General features: G+C 36.0%; 1 protein-coding gene across 1 annotated transcript in view; it reads right to left on the reverse strand.

Annotated features, from left to right (window-relative positions):
• LOC126875544 (fibrillin-1-like) overlaps window positions 1–24,784 on the reverse strand; it is a 235,471-nt gene that overhangs the window by 15,854 nt on the left and 194,833 nt on the right. The window contains exons 19-20 of the mRNA XM_050638503.1: window positions 21,627–21,701; window positions 20,750–20,936 (exon numbers count right to left, since the gene is read on the reverse strand). Of these exons, the coding sequence (XP_050494460.1) occupies window positions 20,750–20,936; window positions 21,627–21,701 (262 nt within the window). The remainder of the gene's footprint in view (window positions 1–20,749; window positions 20,937–21,626; window positions 21,702–24,784) is intronic.

Consider the following 24,784-nt stretch of genomic DNA (forward strand, 5'->3'; position numbering starts at 1 on the left):
ACCGCGGCTACGTTCGGCGATTGGTTGTCGCCTCGAGCCCAAGCTCATTATCACAAATCTCGAACAAATACAATCGGATGGAATGACGACAATTGCTTAATTACGGCTATGGTAGTATCTAGATTAAAGTGTTAAGGGGTTTTCCAAAAATTCCAAAGGGAAGGCTTCGGTGTCCTTTCATCTCTGACATATATATACATGCATATATTCTTAATATTATTTATTAATATTTCATGAACAACCACGAATTTACCATGCGACGAGATTATTGTCATAAATAACAGCCTAACTATCTGAATGACTTAATTAAAATGGTAACAGGTGCAAGAACCTTTCCTCCATCCAATTCCTACATTTTAGTTCCACTTTATCTTCTCAAGTAGACATTTAAATTGTATGTTTATGATATTATAAAGAAGAATATTCAAAAGACAAATTAATTAAACTTGCTTGCTAAAGGATATTAAATCCATTAAATCTAAATATGTAATTAAACAAACCGTCCTTAAAGACTTACTTTTAGTCAAAATACGAATTGGATGAACACACAGACAATAAAATCACACAAATCACCAAAATCAATGAAAACTGCATTAAATTATATCAAACTATATTATACCAAATTATATTACATTTCCAAAGGTTATAGAATCAGACTGCTCTCAAATATAAAATCATCTTCTTCGCAAAAAGTTTTCAAGCCAAATATACAATAATTCCAATAATATTAACAAAATATATAATAATATACACAGAGGGAAACAGAGAAAGAAACCATCATAAAACCTTCTTTTTAAGTCCAGACAAATTGTTTTGCATCAATTCAGACTTCTTCTCTGCCATGTTTAACAGATCCTGTACTTGCTGCACCTCGACAGACGACAAAGTCGACTCTAGATCCGGCAAAATAGCGTCGGTAAGGCTTAAAGATGCCAATTCGCCTATATCGGTGTTGTCGCGATCGGATAGCACCCGTTTCAATTTTTTGATATACTTCTTCAATCCGACCTGCATCGCTATGCCGGCCTTGGAGTCACGACGAGGCAGTTTTAAGCCATCGGGACCACTTTCTTTCAATTCCGGCCGATTCACCTCGGTTCTTCCCGGCTTTTCATCCCTCGAAGGCTTCCTCTCGCCCATTGGGGACTTGCTCGACCTGATTTGCATCGATCGAGCGCCAATCACATTATCATGCAAACCGGTGTTCAGCCTCGAGCCCGTCGTTCTTTGTTGCGAGCTCTTCGACATGGAGGACAGCTTACCGGCATTCAAAAGGTTGCTTTTAGCAGTGCTCGTTGATCCGAAATTTCTGATCGCGCTGAAAGCTTTTCTTCTATTAACGTCGCTTGTCTTCTCCTCGTTCTTACTTCGAAACGAATCGATCGTGTTTTTCCTCCCGCACGCATTCAATTTCGCCGAACTCGAATCCACATTCGTTTGCTGATTCTCTTGATGTTTTTTAACGTCCTTTTTGAACATTCTAATATTCTCGTTTTCTTTGTTCGATACTTCCTTTCGTTTCTCGTTATTTTTAAACTTGCTTAAATCGTCGATGTTTCCACGAAGCACTTGCTGGAAAAACGTGTCAGTAGAAAGTTCCAATTTCGGTGGTTGTTTCGCCGATACAGGGCCGATAGTATGCGAGTCTTGTTTCCTGTCGCTCAAAACTTTCCCAAGTTTCTCCGGCTGGTCGTGTTTCGCCGACGACTTTCTCGAACACTCTTTAATGCTCTCGTCGTTCGTCGTCTTCTTCGACCTAGTCTGCGCTAACCTTGGCTCTCCGGGAGGCTGCTGCGTGATCTCCGCCAAGGAGTCGATCGTTTCGATCACCTGACCACTTGACGAGTTTCGTTCGGACAAATTCTTCGCTGGTGAACGATGTTTGTCAGCGGCGTTCGTTGCTGGACAATTCTGATTCGAAACGTGGCCCAAAGAATCGTTTTTCCTACAAGACAAATCAATCGCGGAACTTGTGGGAAAATCTGCCCTTGGTAACTCTTCGGTTTCGCTTTTGATTACTTCCAACTTGCCGAGTTGGTTACTCAACTTAGCGTTGTCGAGCTTTAATCCGCCTTTGTCAGATCTGTCAAAATTCGTATTCAACGGAGGTAAATCCGTGGACATTTGATCGACGTAGTCTAAACTCTGACGATCAGGCTGTTTGCTGGTTTTCTGTTTACTCAGGAAGCTGGATTTCTTTGTCATCGAGCTTCTCCACGATGCTTCGAACATCTTCGATGACGTTTTGCCAGAGTTTCCGTACTTTTGGTTAAAGGATATCCGCGGGTTTCCTGTCAACCAAGGCAGAATTTGAGGTTTCTCCGAAGTACACCGCCTGGAGGCAACGGAAGAGTCGCGTGATTGTCCGGAATGGTCATCGCGAGCTTTGCTGGATTCGCTGCGGATGCTTTCCGTGTCGATGGAGCTGATCGTCATACAGTTCGTCGATTCTCTTTCAACTCCATCGATGGATGACGGAGCTTGTCGTTTGTCTTCGCATTTCTGCGAGCCTGAGAACGTGTCTCGTTTCGAGCTGACCGAATCCGTGCTCGAATTGTTCTTTGAGAATTTCGTCGCGTTCTTCTTGCCTGAAGATCGTTGTAACATGGATCTTCTCGACGTCGTTGAATCGGCACCCGCGCTGGACGGTCTTGGTTTAAGAGGTCTTAAGTTTCTTTTCGTTATCGAGTCTATAATTTACGTGAAAAAGCGGCAGTTACTCAAAATATTTTTTTTAATTTTCATTCACATTTTTATGTGAATGATTATTTTTCTTTTTAGCACTTTTAGCCTTTTTCTATGGGTTTTTAAAGAATTTGTTAGAATCGTTGTTAGAGATTGATGTTATGCATTATTGAAGAAGATAGTACACTGAATTTAGATGAAATATGATGCGAATTGCGAGAGTTTAATTATTAAAAAAGCTTTTCTTACTACTGTTACAAAATATTTAAGACCTTCGATACTAACAAACTTTTAAATTGATACAATCAATTTGTAGAATTAAACGAGTTCCACTGAACATAAAGCAAGAAACGGTAACAAAAAGGAACGAAAACGGTTTATCTCGCAGAAAAACTAAACTGTAATTAACGACAAGTTCTCCGACTATTTTATTTCGATAAAAGTGTAAACGGAACGTCACTAAATACTCCAGCATTCTTTTCCATCCGATTTATCTCTTTTCATGTTCTCGCGAAAACCATCCCAACAACGTTACACAACGTAGTTTCTCGTGCAACATACCTTGCCTCCTCTGCATCGAACCCATAGCAGTATCATCATAAAACGAAATCCTGGGCGATCTTTCACCTTGACCAGCAGCATTAACCACATCCACTTGTTTCGTTTCCGTTTCCCTCTCAACAGTTTCCGGCTTCTGCGTCCCCTTTATCAAAAAGTGATCCAACGGATGGAGGTACTCCGTCTCCTTTTTGCTCATCCCCTTCGTAGCATCGTAATATTCCTCGATAAAGTCAAACAGACTATGATGGTACCGATCGTTCAATCTGATAGCAACCGTCGAATCATTATTATTTAAATGAATAGAATTCAAGACAACGTCTCCGGGAGGCTGATAATCGTCGTACTGTTTCCTCAAAGCAGCCTCTACCAGTTGGAATCGATATGCGTCGTAATCAAACGCAGATATGTCGACGATTGGTAATTCAGAATTTGTGGCGACGAACGACGAAGATTCTTTCAGGACCATGTCGTTCTGTTTCGTCGTTGATTCCGCTTTTCCTCGTGCTTCCTGCACATTTGCCCGAGTTTTAGCGTTCCAATATTCCGTCCTCACGTTGTCACCACTCGCTTGCAAAATGGGCGTCGAGATCGTCTTTCGAGCCGATTCCAAATGGAAATCCGCACTCGAGCTCGAGGCTGAGTCGAACGTCGAGACTGGATAATGCGTCGTCACCACGCGATCTCGACTTTGTTCCACTTTGTGCACGTTACATTGCCGAGTCTGCCAGGTCTTCGTGGTGAGTTTCATCGAGCTATCCTGCTGCCACGCGGTGTAGGCATTGGATATTCCGACAGTGTGCGCAAACGAACGTACGACGAAGCAGGGATGCAAGAAACGAAAGCAGAGGATTTTTGATTGGATTACGTGTTAGGTCGCGTGTTGTGTGATGTATACTGGTATAAGGAATTGCTATGGTATATCGTTTCACAGACAAAGTTAAGGGAAAAGATGTTTGGGGATAATTCGTTTAGGGACTGTTTGGGAAATATTCGGAGATGCCTTCGTTCCTACGGTGGGTTCCTTGGAAATCTTTCGTCTTTGACGTAATTAGGGGCTTTATGCTTCAAAAGTTGGCAAAACGTTTTTCTTTGTTCAATTTTGTTCTATTTCATACGTAAATTCTTTACTTTTTGAACACCATGTTCTAATTGTTACATAGCAAAGGAGTATAAAAGAATCAATTTGGAGAAATGCGTCTGTACTATCTTTTTGATGTCTCTCGAATTCTTCATTTACAAAGAAAAATACAGAGATATTTCTTAAATGTATGATTACATTTTAAAACTACAAGTCCGATCTTTCACATCATAATTTAACTTTGTCAATCTCTACATTTTTTACCTCCATTTTTTATCATACATTTGAAATTATTCTCTTACTTTTCTTTATAATTGGATCACCCGCGCGATTAAATTACTTTGTCAAATGCGCTCACGCAAAGTACGTTCAATGGCAAATGGAAACAGTATGAAATTCCAAGGAAACACCGAACGTACGCAGGTACTGGATTGAATTCTGGCAAGCCTAACCAAAGTGCACGTACCAGAGAATGTTGAACGCGAAGGATGAGTGGTACAGCCAAGAGCACGGTCAGCGTCAAAGCGAAAATAGTCTCGACAACGAACGGTGGTATCGATTGCAAGGTTAGAACAAGCTTTCCGGGCGCCACGACGTTCAACATAACGGTGCCTTTCTTCGGTGCCTGCTCGATTTCCGGCAGCTGTGCTTCCTCGAGTCTCGTGCCTCATGTTAGAATCTCGATCAGATGGAAGCTCGACCGATCGATGTCGTTCGCAGCCCGCACACTGTCCTCGAAAACGCTTTCCATAATTGAACGATCGCCGATGCCCCGGATTCCGCTCGTCACTTTTTTTCTTCGTTTGTCTTTCACCGCTAGAATATCCGAGTGATTGTGAGTGGCGCTTCACGATAGACAAAATTTTAAGTAATTTTTCGTCGCTTAGTGGGGAGTAAAATTGGACGCAATTCGATTCATATAACAGATAATGGATAAAAATAAGAAATAAGAGTTTATTTGGTGAATAAACACCCAGTCGAATAAGAACTTATCCGAATAAGAAATTTGTTCGTGTATGGGGTAATGGAACCTATGGAAATTAGAAGTGCTAGTTTCTAATAGAAATTGATGTTTTAATGGAAGAATTTCTTTTCTGGTCTAACCGGACATTAAAACGTTCTATTCTACGTATAAATCCAGGAATAATCTGTGGAATATGTGCGATTTTTCTACGAAATATATTTCAAATGGAAATGTTATTCTCTCATGGAAATGACGAACATGTATACTTAAATAATCGAACAATAATATTTTCAATGTGTGTAAACGATACTCGATGCAAATTTCTCAAATAAACTTTAAAGATATTCTTATTTTCTTAATTTTGTAACATATTCCACTGATTCGTTTTAAATCATCCGAACATATATAATCTGCTATAAAGTTATATTTATATAATATCAATTTTCTAGATACTAAATTCTTCAATGTAAGATCACTTAATCCTTACATATTCCAGGAAGTGAAAATTTTATTTCCGCGAGGGAATATATCGCTGAGAACGTGTTGCTCGAAAAATAGGGTGATACGTGGAAGCAGATTCTGTTCGTCTCGATGGTTTGATTCGATATCGACCGGCTCGACTGCTGTTTCTTTTTCTTCGGATTTTAATATTGGCCACGTTTGTCGTTTCACGTCCTTTCGTGTTTACTGTCGCGGCGATATTCATGTTGCGGGACCCCGGGGAAAGATTGGAAAATACTTCCAGATCCTTTGTTTCAGTCGTACAAGCTACTGAGATAGTCTTACGTGGTATCGTCTTTAATCTCTTCGAAGACGAACTTTTTAAAGTCGTGAGAAGATCATTTCATACTTTGTTTAATATTAAGTAATTTAAATCCTGAATACGTTGCAGCCTTTTAATGTTCTCTTTTCTATAATGAAATATGGTACATATAAATATCACTACGACAAGTATAGTATAAAGTATACGTTTTTGTTCAATTTGTACAAATATTAAAATAGCGTGTTACGTCTTTCTTTGTTTTCCATACGATAGGTCGTACAAAATAAAAGTGGATATTTCAAATTAGTTAATTAATTTTCTAAATCCATCGTCTTTCGACATAAGTCGATAGGTCTTTTTGTGGAGAATACCGAGACAGATCGTTTAGTCTATTACAAATTACATAACTCCGTTTAAGAAAACGTATGTCACCCTCTACATCACCTTCTATTAGGTTGTCCGAAAAGTGTCTTTCTTTTACAGACCCGTCTTTTACAACGATGCATCTTTATACTAATCTGTCGAAAGTTGTGATCTTTATTTTGATAGAACAAAATGGATCATACGTAATCCGATAAGATAATATAAAACGGAAAATGTTGTGTATCCATTATTTCCTTATAAACGAAAGAAACTTTTCGGACGACCTAATACATCTCTACATATTTACAAAAAACTATACAAATTACACTGGGTTATGTTCCCTTTGAAACTATTTAATTCTTGCCTGAAATCATTTTCATACTGCAGCCAGTTTAGCAGAAATTTGCATTTAGAGATTAAATTTCGATATATCATATAATAAATAGAAAAGTGCTCTTTTCCATGCTAAAAAGTAATTGAAAAATTACCCCATTTAAATCGAGTCTAAACAACGAAATGGCAAATTTTCTAGAGTGTAAAATAATTCGATAAACATCGAATGGTAATTAACGTCCGGCATAATGAAACTGCAATAAAATGAGCAGAGAAGAACAATAAAATAACCGAATACCGTGGAAGCAATACAAGGTAGTGGAGACACGTTCCCTTTACCAGTTGTCTGTTATTGTTCAACGATTAAATGCTCAATTGTGATACGATAAGCGGCCTAAACGCTCCTTGGTAATTTACCATTCTCTTCCGCGGATCACCAAGGCAACCTCCGATGGAAAATAATAGACGCTCGTTGGCCGAACAATTTAAATTATTACCATTACGCGATGTGTTTAAACGAAAATGCGCCGCCATCCACCACGGCCCGAGTTTAATTATTGAAATTCGCGCTTGACAAAATTCGATGAACAAAACGCAATTTGTACAAAACCGGTATAATGTTTTGCGTAAATGGCCGGCCATAACTGATTTAATGGCAACCAGCTTGAATTACTCCATGTACAATGTAATCGTTTTAAGTTTGAACAAGCGCGGGCGCAGCAACCGTGATCGAAGTACTATCGATGCTTTCATAAATTTTCTCGGCCACATGGAAAATCCGTTTAATCCGTCATGATCGTTTCGTAAGCATAGATGATCGTTTCGTAAGCACAGGTGATCGTGGCACGGTCGCATATTCCTTTTTCCTTTGGAATATTCATAAATTTTCTTATTATACGTGGGTATACGCTCTTTGTATGCAGAACGTGTCATATACGTCGCGCGATTTCGTGTTACGTTCTAAACTTAGCTAGCGATAGGAAATATTTACGAGATTTAAAAGGAGTCAATGAACACGAATTTTCAACGCTTTTTGATTTTCGGATAAGATGCTTTCTATTGAAAGAAAGTGATGTTTAACTAATACTATTGGTTTTGGTTATTGGTGTAGTTATTCTCGTCATTACTATACTGTGGATATCTATGCAACTTTACCTGTAATTATCTTTTACGAGGTAATTAAAAGTAATGAAAGGAATTCCCATTATGAATTAACGAACACACACATTTTCTTGTTAGTAACATTCGTATAAATGATGTGCAGGTTTGCTCGATTTCAACGAGACCCTGTTATACTGAAGTGTAACACGTAATCTACAACTGGTGACCAACGACTCCCAACAGAGTGATTTACCTGCCTCAACCGCTTTAAATTACTTGTAAACTGTGTGTTGTATGAAAAAACATTTCAAATAAAAATCGTATAATATCAAGGGATGCGTAAAGTATGGTAATTAGATTTTTACTACTTTGCACATGTAAGGGTTACTCCGAATTTTTCAAGTGGAATATGCAACGTTTCACGCTGCAATTCGAAAGAATAATGAACGCTGACGACGAGTAAACAGATTTTATAATAACGATTCAAAGTGTAACAAAGATTCAAGAATTAGTAATAAGAAGTAAAGAAGTATACCATGAATCATTTACTAATTATATTATATTAATTATGTCGAAAATACATTATATTATAGAATTCATATAGAATATTATTCTATATTTTCGACTTCTTTTTTCGCCTAGAATCACCCCCTTTCCGCTTGTACCACCAGTTACCAAACTCCCTGTATAAGAATTATTTTAACCCTTCTGTTCAAAAAATTATTTGAACCACACCAATTTATTATTTCAATTAATTATATAAAATTCTTACAACTTCTCTCGAATTTGTTTCACGTTCATACAAATAGTCTTGTCCAATAGGATACGAATATTTTCAATTATAAAACTGCAATGCCGAGTCGGTCGAATTATAGGTCCCATTGTGTCAGCACGATCGATCGTACAGTTCAATCCGTTTTTCTGAATCCTCGGAAAAGTGAAACGATTCGGGCATAATACGATAAAGCAGTCAGTCAATAAGACAAAAAATGAAAAAGAAGGAAATATCATGGAACGATGTATATACAGGCGTTGTTCGTAGTTGTGTTACGATAGACGGCACCGGACTACGGTGAAATTGCTTTCTGAAGAAGTTCACGAAACGACCGGAGCTCGGATAGTTAAGCGCAGAATCTGTAAACTTTTCACGGCTGATTACTCCGATGTTGCCAAGCCATTGAAGTAATGAAGTTTAAATCCCTGATAACGCTGAAACTCGCCGGGGATTGATACGGCCTTTCATCCCTCGCAACACGTCCTTTATTTCATTCTATTTTCTCCCTATTTGCGTTTTTCCCCTTTCTCTTCGTTTCTTTTCTTCTTCCCCTTAGCTCCACTTTTAATTATTATTTTAATTAGTCTTGAGTGCAGTGTCAATTACAAAGTTATTAGTAGATTGCGGATATTCATGCACTTAAGGGAAATTTCAAAATGCAAAAATGTATAGGGAGCCGGCAATGTGCAAAGTAAATATCAATGAAGTTTAATCGAACTGGCACTACTTTCATATACTTAAGTTTTATTTATCGATATGCAATCGAAATTGACATTTACATCTTTGTGCAAGTAATATTTTGTTAACGAAACTTCATTGTCATCTGTTTCCACTAGTTGTCTATTTACCTTTGTCCCCGATTATACGTAAAATAGCCAAAGTACAGTACTCGTTATAATATTTAACAGGTAAGTAAAAAATTCTAACAAAATCCTATTCTGTTAATTTTGTTCATAAAAACATGAATTTGCATAAATATGTGCAATCTAGACATTATTAGCGATGGTTTGAGAGAATATGTACTGGCTCACGATATATCTCTATGATCGATATATGATATTGTGGACGAGGCGAATCAATATATTTACAGTGACGAATTTGTCTAACGGATAGAGGAGAAAAAAAGTTGTTGTAATATGCGTCGGGACGGGTAAAATGTTTAGATTGTGCTATGATCGATGTTTGCACAACGATGAAACTCGATTTCGCGTGACTTGGCTACGCAATAAATGGAATGGATAGATTTGATTTATTGGTATGAATTTTAATTTTTCGAAGGAAATGTAAATATATTTTAGGATTTATTGGTCAGGATTTATTTAGAATTTCATTGGTTTTTATATAGTCTCAATTTTTATCTAGAGAATAACGAAAATTATAATTATGATTATATTGTGCGTAAATTATAACTATAGCTAAATATTCGTGAGAAATTAAAAGGTGTAAAAACGTACAGAAAGCATATAATAAGCAGAGGTATGTAAAATATTGAAAGTAAGGGATTCAATTTCAATTTTATTTCTTTACTTATAATCTAGTTTTTATAATTAAATCGTTCAGAAGATACATTTGATAATAATTTTCTTGATTCCCGTTAAAAGCTACTATAATTGTCTATTTTAATTATTAACAAATGCGTATCATAACATCATACAACGAAACGAATACCTGTTAATTGAGAAATATCTTGTTTGCACAATTTTCATGGCAAGCGTCGCTGAATTCCAAAAGATTGATCTATCAAACTGGCATATTACTAGGGTGTCAAAACACTAACAAATGTAAGTGGGGTTGATAGCTCGGGTTAAATGAAATATAAATCTACTTAACAGAGAACAATTTATCACAACTTATTTTCGATCTTGTTGCCACAACTCGACACGTGTATCGTTTGATTTGCCGAAACGATTGACACAGCTCTATGAAACGTTTATTGAACTCGGTCTGCAGAATAAAATCTTCGTATAATCTTTCGAATCATGTACGACTCTCGCGTATCGTGTAAATGGTAAAGACGTCGCGGATCGACGTTAATTTAGCAGTTTCATTAAAAGAGACGGTGCCGTCCGAACGACCGTCGACTCTGCATAAACTCGGACGAAATAGTCCCGTAACGAGGTTAAGGATTATCCAAGCGACGTCGCCTGTTTCTCGTTTATTCGTCGTTCATTTTGCTTGCCCAGCCTGGGCGATTTCGCGGAATACACGTTGGTCGCGTCCTCCGCGAGAGCGGAAATAAAATTTCGGGGGTTTTAATTACCGGTCGACCCAGTCACTCCTCACCACGTCTCCTTCCAAGAGCGTGTTCGCTTGTTTTTATGTTTTTTGCCTAATTTAACCCCCTGCTTGCCAATGTTTGTAACGAAATTGACGAGTTGAAATATGGGAAATCCGTACAAAACCGTATATTGAAGGTTGTGAGTCTTTTTTATTTTTGTGACTTGTTAATCTGTAAAATTATATTTCTCGAATGTCTTCATAGTAAACACAAAATAATAAACATAGAATTCAGAGGCTCGAGTATTAAACATTATAACACGCTTGAGGACTACCGAAAATAATACTACATTTAAATGAGGACAGTGGAATATCTCAAGAGGGATTAATGTTGTCGAGTATGCGTTTATACAGGAGTTGTTTGGTATATAGAGGGATGTTATTTAATACAAGTAATTTTTTCATAAGCGTAGTAACGAGGAAAATATGAAAATTAAGTTATTTTTGAAAATATATCCCTGTATTTTTTTTATTCGTGATATGCTAGCATTTGTTGAAATGAATACAACGACCTACCACTGGGTATAGAACTTTTTTCCTTTTGATAGTCTGTCAATGTATTATATAAATTTATCTACTTAAAAATGACAGAAATCATCAACTTTTGCCATGCAGATAATGAAATGCTAAATTTGACGACATTATCAAAAGCAGTAATTGAAAAGAAAAGACAGGAATTCATCAGTAGGTACCGTCTTGTAATGGTACAATGTTATCTTTCACAATAACATTGTTCAATAGAAATCATTTTGTACAAAGAAATGAAATTCTATTCAAATATGGTTAAAAAATTATAGGACTTAGAAAAATTTATTTCAACTTTTACATGCACTGGAAGATAAATATATGATCGTAAATGTTAATCGTTCTATGGTTAAAAAAGATGAAAGCATAATGTACAAAGAAATAAATTTAACTATCATTCATTCTCTCTCTAAATTTTTAAAGGTGATGAATGCAGAAAGTCCACAGTTTAAGTGACCACTTTTGACATTTCTGAAAAAAATTTAAGAAATACGTAGAATAATAACTAAACTGCAATTTTTGTGCAAATTTATACTTTTATGAATACAAGTAAAAGACTAGAACCTAGATAAAGATTTATTTCATCTGCTGAAATTTATTTTTATACGCATTTTTGCATTTTTAAACGTCGCATGAACATATAAAATTCGAAGACTAATAATCACATTTAAAATATTATTCTGACGGCTGGAAACTTAAAGGCAACGCCGGTGAACAAATATCTCGGGCTATTAATGTACACTTGATACTTGAAGTTCCCCAACTCGATAAATCCTTTCAAGGGGGTCGAATCAAGGACTATGAACAATCGCGTTTAGCCAAGCTTTAAATGAATCGCATTCCTTCAATTCGTCTACCGTTTCGTTGCTCATTGCCATTCACGAGCAATTTAAACAATTTAAATAATTCAAGTTGCCGGCATTATTCAAATAAAATTAAATAATGGATGGAATTAAGTTTTACTGTCGCGTACCACCAGGGAAATTCCCGGCTCTAAGCGAACGGCCTGATTTTCAGAATCTCCCGTTAGAACCTCATCTACCATCGAGTTCGTCATTTTTGGATCGAAAATTTCCACTGGGATTGAAAAAGAAACTCAACTTTCATTGCTAATATACGAAGGTAAATCAAAGAAAGAAACGTTTATCCTTATTTGAAATACAAATTCTTTCAAAATTTCACAAAAATTAGAAACATTCCGATATTTATTATTTTATATTATGCTTTTTTATATTTTTACTGGAATTTATTTATTTCGTTATTTATGAAAATGGAATGTTTATGGAGAAAACGTGTTGTGTATCTGGCAAATTTTCCTTTCTTTCAAAATTTCATTCTTCGTTTCTCTAAAATTCTAACATACAACCTGTCAGAATTCCGTTCCACAGTCCTTCGAAATTCCATTTCAGCTACCTTCAAAATTTCATCCTACTAGTCCTCTCAATCCTTCTCCATACGTGCTGTATCGCTGCTGGATTTCTACGAAATACTATTTCAACAGTCTGTCCTCTTACGGATTTCCGAAGTCCATTTGGTGTTTAGCGTTATTCCTATCCAAATATATTCTATCACACGATTTTACTAGTTTTTATCTTATTACTAAATTGCAATGGAAAGAAGGTCTTTTTTATTTCGAAGTAATAGATATTAACCGATAAAATTGGTAACGTTTAAGCCACTTAATTTCATACATCTCTGTTCTCTTTCGATAATAAAATGGAATGTAGAATTTTTAGTTATAACGATAATCATCCAATTTACCCGTCCTCAGGCACATATTATATATAATATATCCCGATAAAGTAAATACAGGCTTAAATAACCCTCAAGCATAAAATGAGAAATCGCAACACTGAAGCTATTTATTCTTCGTTTCCATCTATTCCCTTCCAGTTCAACTAAGATGGTATTTCCTAATTACCTACTATAGTATAATATAATAGATATATTCAACAATACATGCTCTTTAAATAATTTCGAAGGACAAAAAAAAGAGAAAAACAAAAACATAAGAACCGTTTAACCTACTTAGGTTCATTTTTCATTATTCTTTGCCACTTCCTTAAAAATGATACATTTATTATTTTTATTTACAATCATTACTCACTTTTATATTAATACAATATATACAGGGTGGTTGGTAACTGGTGGTACAAGCGGAAAGGGGGTGATTTTATACGAAAAAGGAAGTCAAAAAATATAGAATAAAAAATTTTTTTTTTAATTTTTCCATCGAGACAACGATCTATAGTGAAATCCGTTATAACGAGACGTGATAAAGTGCACGCGTACCGAGCGAAAATTCAAAGCCGATTTTCTCGAAAACAAAGCCCCAAACGAAAAATTTTTATTCTATATTTTCGACTTCTTTTTTCGCCTAGAATCATCCCCTTTCCGCTTGTACCACCAGTTACCAACCACCTGTAGATATATGTTATAACAATAAAAATTATATGTATGTATTAAATAACAAAACATGAAAGAGAAACAATAAACACAAAACAACAGAAAAATACAAGAAGTACAACAGCACGAAATCGCAACACGAAAAGCCATTTAACTTCTACTCTAGCTATTCTCTTCTACTTCACCTAAAACGGTATCTGCTAATTATCTAACAAACCCATTGAGAACCTCATATCAAGCATCTGAAACGGCACGAACTACCCCATATCCCTTCAAACGAAGAATCCGCTAAACGCTTGCTGCTAATTCGTCAACCATGAAACTACACGATCCGATTTCGCTTCGTATTTGCTCGCCCGTGGGCTACTTGCGATGTGTCGTGTTTCCGCTAGCAATTTCGGCGAAACCTCCGCGGGACCAATTTAACACCGCCCTGTGTGCCCGAGTGCGCTCGTTAATTCGTAATTACCGTACGAATTACAGTCACTTGGGACGCCATCGCGACGCCAGACGGAAGCTGCGAAGCGAGGGCAGACCAGAGGGCGAGATAAGAGATAGGTAACGTCGATTTTCGCGGCCATGCCTTTTTATCGAAATTTAATCTGTATATCGCGATGGCAACGACACCAGGTCGATCGCGTCTGATTGTATATTCATATAGGGTTGGGTGAAAAACATGCCTTCGGGGGCAGCGGTAACGAGAAACGCGACGTAATCTGTCGCTTCGAGGCGAAGTCGACGCGACCACATCGCGATGTGCCGTGAAAAATTATGGGAGCCGGGGTATTCGGTTGACGTGACTGAAAAATCTCGGGTATATCAAGGGGGACTTTTATTTTTAATAACGCTTGCATACGTTTCTTTGAATTGTGAGTGAAATTTTACGACGGAACGTTGTAATCGTTAGAGTTACTATTATTTCTTCTTTTAGTCAATTAATTATAGTCGCATCAAGTACGGTAATTGGTGATTAAATGATTTAGTTGGAAGTGTACGTATGACGTGTTGGATTTGTAATTGTTTGGGAAAGATTGATTTGTTCGAAATATTTTAGCAGTTGCAATGTTTAATTAATATTCTTTGAGAAAGTGTAGGTTGAATATTTAAATAAATTCCAAGATCCAACTTCAATACCTAAAACTCCAAAAGTCGCGTCACCCAGAGCTCGGTTCTTCTTACGTAGGCTCTTCGCTCTTAGAGAATCTTTGTTTTTTGATCGAGGATCGTGGAACGTGCGAATCGGCGAAAAATCAGCGTTGAAAGGGTGGCAAAGCGGAAATGGGGCCACGAAAGTGGCCACGATACGCGCGAAACCATCGGCGCGGGTTCGCGCGTAGCGTAGCAGCCAAGTGCAGTCAGCGAACCACTCGATGCACAATGGTTTCGCACTCTTTCATTTCGCAGCCGACTACCCATGTTTTTGTATATATACATATACACGTATACGTGTGAGTGTTGTTCAACGTTTTCCGTCAGATTTTCGCGTCGAAAAATAGAATGTGGCGTAAAGGGGTAGATCGTTCGCGGAAAGCACTCCGTTTCTATTGCCAAATAGACGCCGTTGCGATGCTTTTTTTTCTGTCGCCTCTGAAGAAACACAAACGTTCTCTTGGGCTTTTATGTCGAGAGTTAAGATCATTTGCATGGATGTTCGTGATACCAGTGTGGATTTTAGGTATGATAATAAACGAGGAACAGCGTTTTGAATAGTTTCAAATGCTTTAACGTTAGAACTACTGACGTTTAAAGTTTAAGGTACCAAGAAAATCAAAGCGAAAGGCAAGTTAGTCCCATAAACATTCGGATAGTAACAAAATTTTACTTGTGAAACGTTATTTCTTGTAATCTTTTCATCGCGGAAGAGTAAAAGAGATTTGGTTGTTTTTGAGGAAACACATCTTGCATTTATTTAAAATGTTCATGAGTGGAAGATTAAAAAATACTTGTTGTAAAATTACAAAGTTCTGGTTTGTCTATAAAAAGCGTATTCATTATAACAGATACTATAAAAATATTACACTATCAATACCAATAAATTAAACTATTATTTACAGTATCATTTCAACAGCAATCATATCTTCTTCAATAGATAAACCGTCATAAAATATTTATTAAATATTGCTTTCAATGCGACAAACGAAATCCATTAAAATTAAACTTCTCATTATTTACCTTTGGAAACGATTGTTCAGAGCAAGGTAAGAAAAATTATGAAAACAAGTCGAAAACACAGGCTAAAAGGAAGAAAGAGATCGCTTTAGCTAGAACAGAGAAATCTCGCGAGGGAGAATTATTTTTTAATTCCGCCTGAGAGTATCGTGATACTAAATAAAAGAACGGCTTGTCTGCGGCCGAGCGGGAAACATTTTCCCGGAAATTGTGCCGTAAGTAAAAATCAAGACCATGAAATAACGCAGCGATAAGTCAAAGTAATCTGGAAATGGAAATCAGTCGTAAATCAATTTTTACTGAAACAGTTCCACGTTCTTGTGAATCATACAAATTCGTACTATTATTTCACCTAAATATTGTAAAATTATTTTGCTGAATTGAGAAATACATTATACAATAATTAAATATGTATATAATAATATATACAATACTCCAATATTTTTAGTTAATTTTTAATTTCACTGATCAATGTAAAAGCTTCTTTATTTATCGAAACAGCTTTAATTTTATTCTGCGTTTGATAGCTACGGAATTCAATTGAATTAAGACTTTAAATTACAATTAAGTATACTCCTTTAATTACAGACTTGGACAAATAGAACAACCAAAATAACTAAAAGTAGGTAAAACAAGTAAACAAAAGCATTCCAATAAATAAGACATACATATCCATGAACAGATAAAGAATGCTTCAAAAATATCTACGAAAAATAATTCCAGGAAGCTGAGAAAGAAATATCGTGACATGGAATACACGAGAAAGCGGGGGAATCGATAGAAACAGGGGAAACACTTGCCGGAGATGGATGATTTTTCGAAGATCGTGGATCGAAAGGAAGTCCCAAGAGCTCGCTGCGACTATCTGCATTTTCAGCTTCGAACTAGGCTAAGATGGTGGGCTGAGTGGAAGAAGTGGAATGAGAAAAAGGTCGAACTGGACAGAACCGATGATTCCCTGAAAATTCTTTAAAAACAGAGGAAAGTAATTTCTTTCCAAGTTGCTTTAATCTCAACGAAATCAGAACTGGAACTGTATTAAATGCAGTGATAATGAAGAAAGAGAGAAAGGAGAAAGGCAAGAAAAGAAGGAAGAACCGATATCATTCGTCGTAGGATGCGAAATATTTGAACTGAAAAAATGTCGAAATTGTTGGCGCATCGAATCCTCGGGATACAGTGAGAGATACTGGATTTAAAATTCTAATGAGACTGTTACTTTGTGTCCTGTATTCCCCTGGGAACATGTTTTCAACTAAAAAGGGGTTATATCGTTGTGTCTGTATAAGTACTGTGTGAAAGCTTGTTTTATATTCAGATACATTTTTATGAACGTTTAGTTTTTATAACGATACTATGAACGAATTCTGATGGTAGCAACAAGTCGATATAACAAAAGTTTGTGGAATCATAGGAGAAGAGGTAATTATTTAACGAAAAATTAAAAAGTAAGAGATCATTTGTTGAATTAAACCATCTAACTGTCTCGAATTTTGTGCTAAAGCTTTCATGGAAATGTTAAATATATTTTCGTTTGTTGAAACCAGAATAAAATAAAAATTCGAAGACCAGACTAGGATAGATGTTATAAACGTAGAAGCTTGGAATTTTTAAAATAATTATGAGAAGATCAAATGTGACAAATAAGGCAAACATAGTATGTATATACATATACAATTTCCAATATTATTTATGTTGTTCAAATCCATATCATACTTTCACATAATATAATGCGTTCCAAATTATATTCCTATATTTTAATTCTAATTTACATATCTCCTAATAAGTTTTTGAATTTCCTAATTCGAACGCTGTTAAAATAAATTGTCGTTTCAATAAAATTTATCATTTCAAATTTGATTTGGCATTTGATTTTTGCTTGTATTATCTATAGTATTATTTATTATTTGGAAATTCTTTATTATTTATATGTTTTATTATTTTGTTCTTAATCTCTGATAAAATTAATCTCTGTGCAATTCTATTTTCTGAACATTTATTTTAACATCTTAGCCTGTGTTTCTTTTCCATAGATGTAAAAAACGTGACATTTTTCCTACGTAAACTACAATTGGTCTCATAGGACCAGTTAGTAGCAGTTACCACTTTGTTGTGCACAAGTCGCAAATGATACTAATTTTTCCGCGATCGTGCATAGGACGACCGCAAATGGGGTCGTTACGTCCCCTGCTTTGTTTTAGCCAGCGCATTGAAATATTTCTGCGACAACAGTTAGAAAAAGTCCCTGTAAAAGTTAATTCCCGTTTTTTCCTCGTGGTCTAATTCTCGTAAAAAATGCAATAAAAAAAAAAGTTTAAATCAGTCGATCGAGTGGATTTTTTGGCATTTTCCCAGTGGAGCACGACATTTGTGAGAAAACATTACACACATCCATCCATTTAACTGGATGCAATGGATTAGTTCGTTTTCCGCGAAATATTCGTACGTGGAACGAAGTTAATGTTTGCAATACAGTTTCAACAGAATTCTCTGCAACTTGAATAAAATGGAAATTCTGACCGCGATTACGAAGATTGTTCGCAGGTATTATAAATACTGTCCCATTTCAAATTTATGAACGAGTTGATGAATAGTTATAAAAGATAGAATGATAGAATCAAGTATTACATGGTGTTGGAATTTTGTGTGACTTCGTACATTTGTAAGTTAATTATTCTTGCCCGGCATGTTGATAAAGCCACTCTGCAAATAGCTTCATTACATAGCAATAAGTTGTCTAAAGTAATAAAAGGAAGTTTTAATGTAGGTGTGTATTTAACTTAATATCTTCTAGAAATAGAACAAGGTGTATAAGCTCTAATCATTTTCTTGAGAATTAAATCACAATATTGCTTTATATATTGTTAGAATTTAATCTTAAAGTTAAGATAAATAATCTGTGGAAGACACAATGTTTATGTTGAAATAATATTAGGTGATATTTATTAAACAGAATTACAGGACCAAATGTATTTAAAATATAGGGTGGTTGGTAACTGGTGGTACAAGCGGAAAGGGGGCGATTTTACGCGAAAAAAGAAGTCGAAAATATAGAATAAAATTTCTTTCTTTTTTTTTTAAATTTTTCCATCGAGACATCGATCTACAGTGACATTCGTTATAACGAGATGTGATAACGTGCACGCGTACCGAGCGAAAATTTAAAGTCGATTTTCTCGAAAACAAAGCCTCAATCGAAAAATATTTATTCTATATCTTCTATTCTATATATTCTATATTTTCTATTATTCTATATTTTGAGGTTTAGGTGACCATCTTGGGTCATCAGCTGTAAAACACGTGTTCGTTGTAGCAACACTGAAGACCAGAGTTTTCTTATACCAGAGTATAAGGACAACTTGATGAACATAATGCGTCAACAACTAGTAAGTATTCGGCGGGTTCGCTAGCTACGCTCGTAAAGGGCGTATGGGGTAGTAAGATGTCGCGAGTTCGAGACCACTCCTGGGCAAGCCAAGGTGGAAAACCAAATATCATCTTAGAAGTATATACAACGGGCAAGTGGGTTTCCCGACCCCCCTTGCCTACTATGTTGTTGTGCTTCTATGAGTGTTTGGGAAGTACCCCCGGAGAACGGTTTCACTCGTTGCTGAACTACACCTAGGCCCGCCCGTGGGGTTTTAGCCGATAAAAATCCGCCGGATTTCCCCACGTAAAAAAAGGGTTTTTTTTCTTTTTTTTTTTTAATTTTTCCATCGAGACAACGATCTACAGTGAGATCCGTTATAACGTACCGCAGGCGTACCGAGCGAAAATTCAAAGTCGATTTTCTCGAAAACAAAGCCTCAAACGAAAAATTGTTATTCTATATTTTCGACTTCTTTTTTCGCGTAGAATCGCCCCCTTTCCGCTTGTACCACCAGTTACCAACCACCCTGTATAAGTGAGTGATATGGTATAATTAACAAAGTGTGCAGGTAAAGAATTTATGGATTGTTGACAGTTAGCCAGTCACTCTCAGACTGACTGTACGTAGTGACCCATGGTCCCTTAAAAGATTTTGAACTCCACTCTCTATACAGTAGTGAGTATGACCTGTGTAAGCGTCCTGTTCAAATGCCTGTGTAGGTGTCTGTATAAGATTATTTGTGTTTATGTGTGTAACATCGTTGTATTGCAACATATATTATAGTAAATTTATGATAGATTCTTATGATTATTAATTTCTACTTAAGACAATGAAACACGTCAAGAGCATTTGTATTTAAAAATATGCAATATTTATTTCATAAAACGATGGTACAATGACCAATAATATAATTAGGCCTTATAATCACGTTCGATTCCATTGAAAACGTCTGAGATGAAATAGGTGGAAAACTCCGAGAAGTCTGTACGAAATCTGAATCTGTATTTCGGTAATTATCAAAATCATGTAAAATTAACGCACTCAATGCGGCTTCGATACATCTATCGAGGAAGAGCAAGCTCAATGTCGATGATGTCATACACTTTTTTTTAAATATTTTTCAATAGTTTAACGCATATTCTAGACATTTTTTTAAGTAAATGCAAGAAAAAATCTTTTTTTCAATATTCTTCGTGAAAGAAAAAAATTGTAGAGATTCTCCCGCATTGAACGTAAATAATGTGAACTTTAATATTGTAAACTTAGAAATCGCATGAAACTGTGTGCAATCGGAACCCAAAGATCTAATAGAACAACAAGGGGAGAGTAATACTAGGACAAAAGCATGTAGAAACGTGCAGAAACATGCAGAAACTTACAGTCTCCGAGGGGATACGAGGCAGGTAGTTGGGCTTGACCTTGGTTCTCGTGAATGGGATGAACTTCGTGATAAGCCGCCCTCGCTTCCTGATAAGCGTCCTGTCTCTGTCCTCGATAGTTCTGAACAGCGTACGCCCCGGAGAAGATTCTTGTATACCTCAGATAGCATCCGCTCGGTATCTGCCACTGAAAATGCGGCTCGTGATTTTCTTCTCCCTCTATTTTCTCCTTTGAGGCTCGTTCAGACATGGCCAGTAACTTAGTCAAGCGAGACAAGTAAGTAACTCACTACTAAAGGTTTAGAATTTAGGGCCTTTAAACATCGTTTACATTAGGCAACTTTTGATTGAACGATTTAACCGATCGACTTTAAATTGTTCAAATTCACTCGTGTAAACACAGTGTCAATCAAACTGAAACGACTTTTACTCTAGGGAGATGAGATGTTGGCAGTAACCTGCAAGCTGAAACGGCACTGGGGAAAGAGGAATCGTTCGCTCGTACTAACCGACGGACAAAACAGTGACGCCCCTATTCAGACACATTGTTATTATTGGCTGAGTCGGACGATTTCCCTTTCCCCTGTGTCATTTCAGCTTGTGGATAGTGTGCCAACATCTCATATCTTCATCGTAGTCGTCCAATCAGAAATAATTTATTCTTCTGGTTTTGATCGAGCGACCTGGTCATCTCAGCTATAGATGCCTAAAAACCATTTAGATATATCCAGCAATTTATTTTTACCGATTTATCTGACCGCTATCTTAAAATTTTAGTACTGAGTTTCTTACTTGTCATTTGACTAAACTGCTGGCCATGTCTGAAGGGGTCTTTAGAACGAAAATTATTCTAGAGGAAGAAATCGCGTACACTCACCCCATAAGCGGTGGATGGTATCGGCTGGGGTGGTCTTCCGGGACACATCAGCATCCTTCTTCTGTAGTACCGTGGCTAAATAGCAAAACAAGTGTAAGCACCGGTTTCAGATTGGATTCTGCTGGTTGCACGGCGTTCAACCGCTGCTTTGATTTAAACGCCCGCTATCTTAACACTCGGAGCTGGGCATCACTTTGATTTAGATCGAGAACATGAGATAAGAGCACGCGAGAACAAATTGTCGACGTTTAGTGGTGATGATGATGATCGAGTTCGAGGTTGAATAACGATTTGCTGTGAATTATAGCTGCGATTGCTGTCAAAATTTAATGGCCAAGGTGTATACAAGTTGGACAAGTTATATTTCTTCCTTCGTTTGTTGGAGGAAGAAGATGAATAATCGAAGCAGGACTACATTTCCACGACCATATTTGTTTTATAAGTGCAATGATGCATATGCATTTTGCAGTTGCATTATTTTTTAAAATGAAAACTCACGTTCCTTTTTGCATAGATCGAATTATCTTCTCAGCCTACGCAAATGTTATCCAAGTGAAATAATTGAATACTGATTAGTTTAAAAGATATTTTAATTTCGATTTTGTAGAACTCGTCGTATGAACGAAAAGGAAAACACATAAGAATGCGACATAATTTATAAAATTATTATTCGGACTTGGTTTAAGATCTTTGAAGCAACAGTGTTATTCTTGTGTACAAATTTAGTTGAAATAGACCTACACTTTAGTTAGAAGAATTTGATAGCTTCTCCGTATGATAGTAGATCATTGAATCACTTTTTGGATCAAAGGTTAGAACTGGTTCTGAATACTTTAAAATATATTTACAAAATCTTGATAGAAATGAAAAATGTTTGACTATTAAACATAATCATTTCAATAATTACTTATTATCGATATTGCATCATACATGTCTAACAATTACTGGAACATTAATCAAAGTCTACGACAATCAGCAACAATTATATAATTTAGACGCGTTATTAAATTAAATACAGGTTATTTGTCCCAACTTGTACGTAGCATTCGATCTAAATCACGCGAATAATATCCAGTTGCGAGTGTTACTGAAACGTGATCTCAATAATCAAGTGATCATTAATATAGGTTTTAAGTGGTCGTGCAACAGTAATTATATGTATGTAGCCTGAGGAGCAAGCACGTATTTAGAATTTAAGCATCGTAATGCGTTAATCGTATCTAGATTGGTTAAGCCAGCTAGTTTAAAAGAAGGAAAAAATACGTAAACCTAAGTAAGAAAAATAAGAAAAAGAGAATTCAGTCAATGATCGATCTTAACATTAATTAACGCTATTCAGCGTCGAACGTATTAATATGATTTACCAATTCGATGAGTGTCTAATTATGCCAATATCGGTATGGTTATTATGCATGCAGATGATCGAGAGTTTAATTAATAGGTATCCGAATAATCGACAGGTGAGTTAATTGATTTCTAATTAACGGGGATGCTGCTGCATTAATAAAACCATCTCACCGATGTCGAACCATTAAATCACAAATCAGCTATCTGCTTTCTCTTTAGCATGGTACTATCGAATACTAGATAAAAAATATTCAATTGTTTGTTGAATTTTAAAGACAAAACAAAGTAGAAAGTAGGAGAGGAGTATATACAAAAAATGAGCCACTTAAATATTTCAAGTTATCATTTTGCAATAGACGAAATACATAGGAATTTGTATATACAAAGACTTAAAATAAAAACTTGAAGAAATTTGAGATAATACCAGAATGTACAAGACCTTTATAATACCTTTATCAGATCGCGTAAGATGTATATTAATTAATGAACTGCCAATTTTTGTACAAATTAATATTTTTAGGAATATAATTAAAAAGTTAGGAACTCTGAGGAAAACCGTTTGATTTATCAAGAAAGCACTACGCTTCAGATGTTTTACATATTTTTGTATTGCGTGTATTTTGTGCAACGTTGCACTTTCATATTTCCTATAAATTCATAAAAATCAACAATCCACTGTTAATTAGTAACATACTTTTTACAATGGACATAAATTGTACAAGATATTTTATGCAAGTATACACGTTGCAAAGATCACAAAAGCACGTAATCAATTATCCACAATATTAAATTATTATCCACTCGATACATATTTAGTGGACCTTATTTAACACGTATTATATGTTTATACATTATGTAAAAGATGATTATTCATAGTATATATTAATTTTGATTAAATATATATGTGTTTGCAATGTGTAGCTTGTAACTTCCATATGCATTTTCAAATTAGTTTCAAATCCTACCAATATTAATTACGATAGTGTTGTTTCATTATAATGTAAACGAAAATTTTAAACGTTTTACGTAACGTGATCTGTTTTCTCATAATTTTATAAGTTTTCTCTGGTAAGTGTTCAAATACTTTCGTGAGTAACTTGATGTGAAAACGAAGACGACACGAAATTTGTCGGTTAGCGAATTTCCCTTACGTTTACAATCGCGTACAGCTATTTCCGTTATAAGAAGCTATCGCTTTTCTCGCATGAAAAACTCGTGGAACGACTATAAAGTTGTCTGTCAGCTCGGCCAGAAAATCCTCTCTCGTAAATCGCGTGATAAACTAAGTAAACGTAGGAAGCGTTTCGAAATTTTCTCGGGTAGAACACTTTCGAACATGCAACAGCATCCCGCGGCTTCTGGAATTTTTCTTCCACGAAAGGGAAAAGATAAGGGAGTATACGAGATCACGCGATGGATACCGGATTTCCGGCGAGACTTGCCCGTATTCGTCACCGTCGAATTATGCAACGCTAACGAATTTATGTCTTCTCTCGCGAAGATTCGTGCATTCGTGCATCCACCTCGAGCATTTTTTTTCACGAATAAGTTTACGATTTTTCGCGAAAGTGGAACACGTAGTTACGTGCATTTTTTGGACATTTTAAATCTAAAGCAGAATTTTGTTTTTTTTTAGAGAGTTAGATAAAATTGCCATGCAATGTTAATGTAGGCCAGAATATGCTTTATCTGGCGTTTGAAAGAATAAACAAAGAATAAACAAAAATTTTAGCTTAAAAATTAGAAAATTTTAGACAGCATTGCAAATTTACTAATTTTTCTAATGAAAACGATTTCAAACTTGATCCATG

Source organism: Bombus huntii, chromosome 2, assembly GCF_024542735.1.
Source record: "Bombus huntii isolate Logan2020A chromosome 2, iyBomHunt1.1, whole genome shotgun sequence".
Lineage (NCBI taxonomy): Eukaryota > Metazoa > Arthropoda > Insecta > Hymenoptera > Apidae > Bombus > Bombus huntii.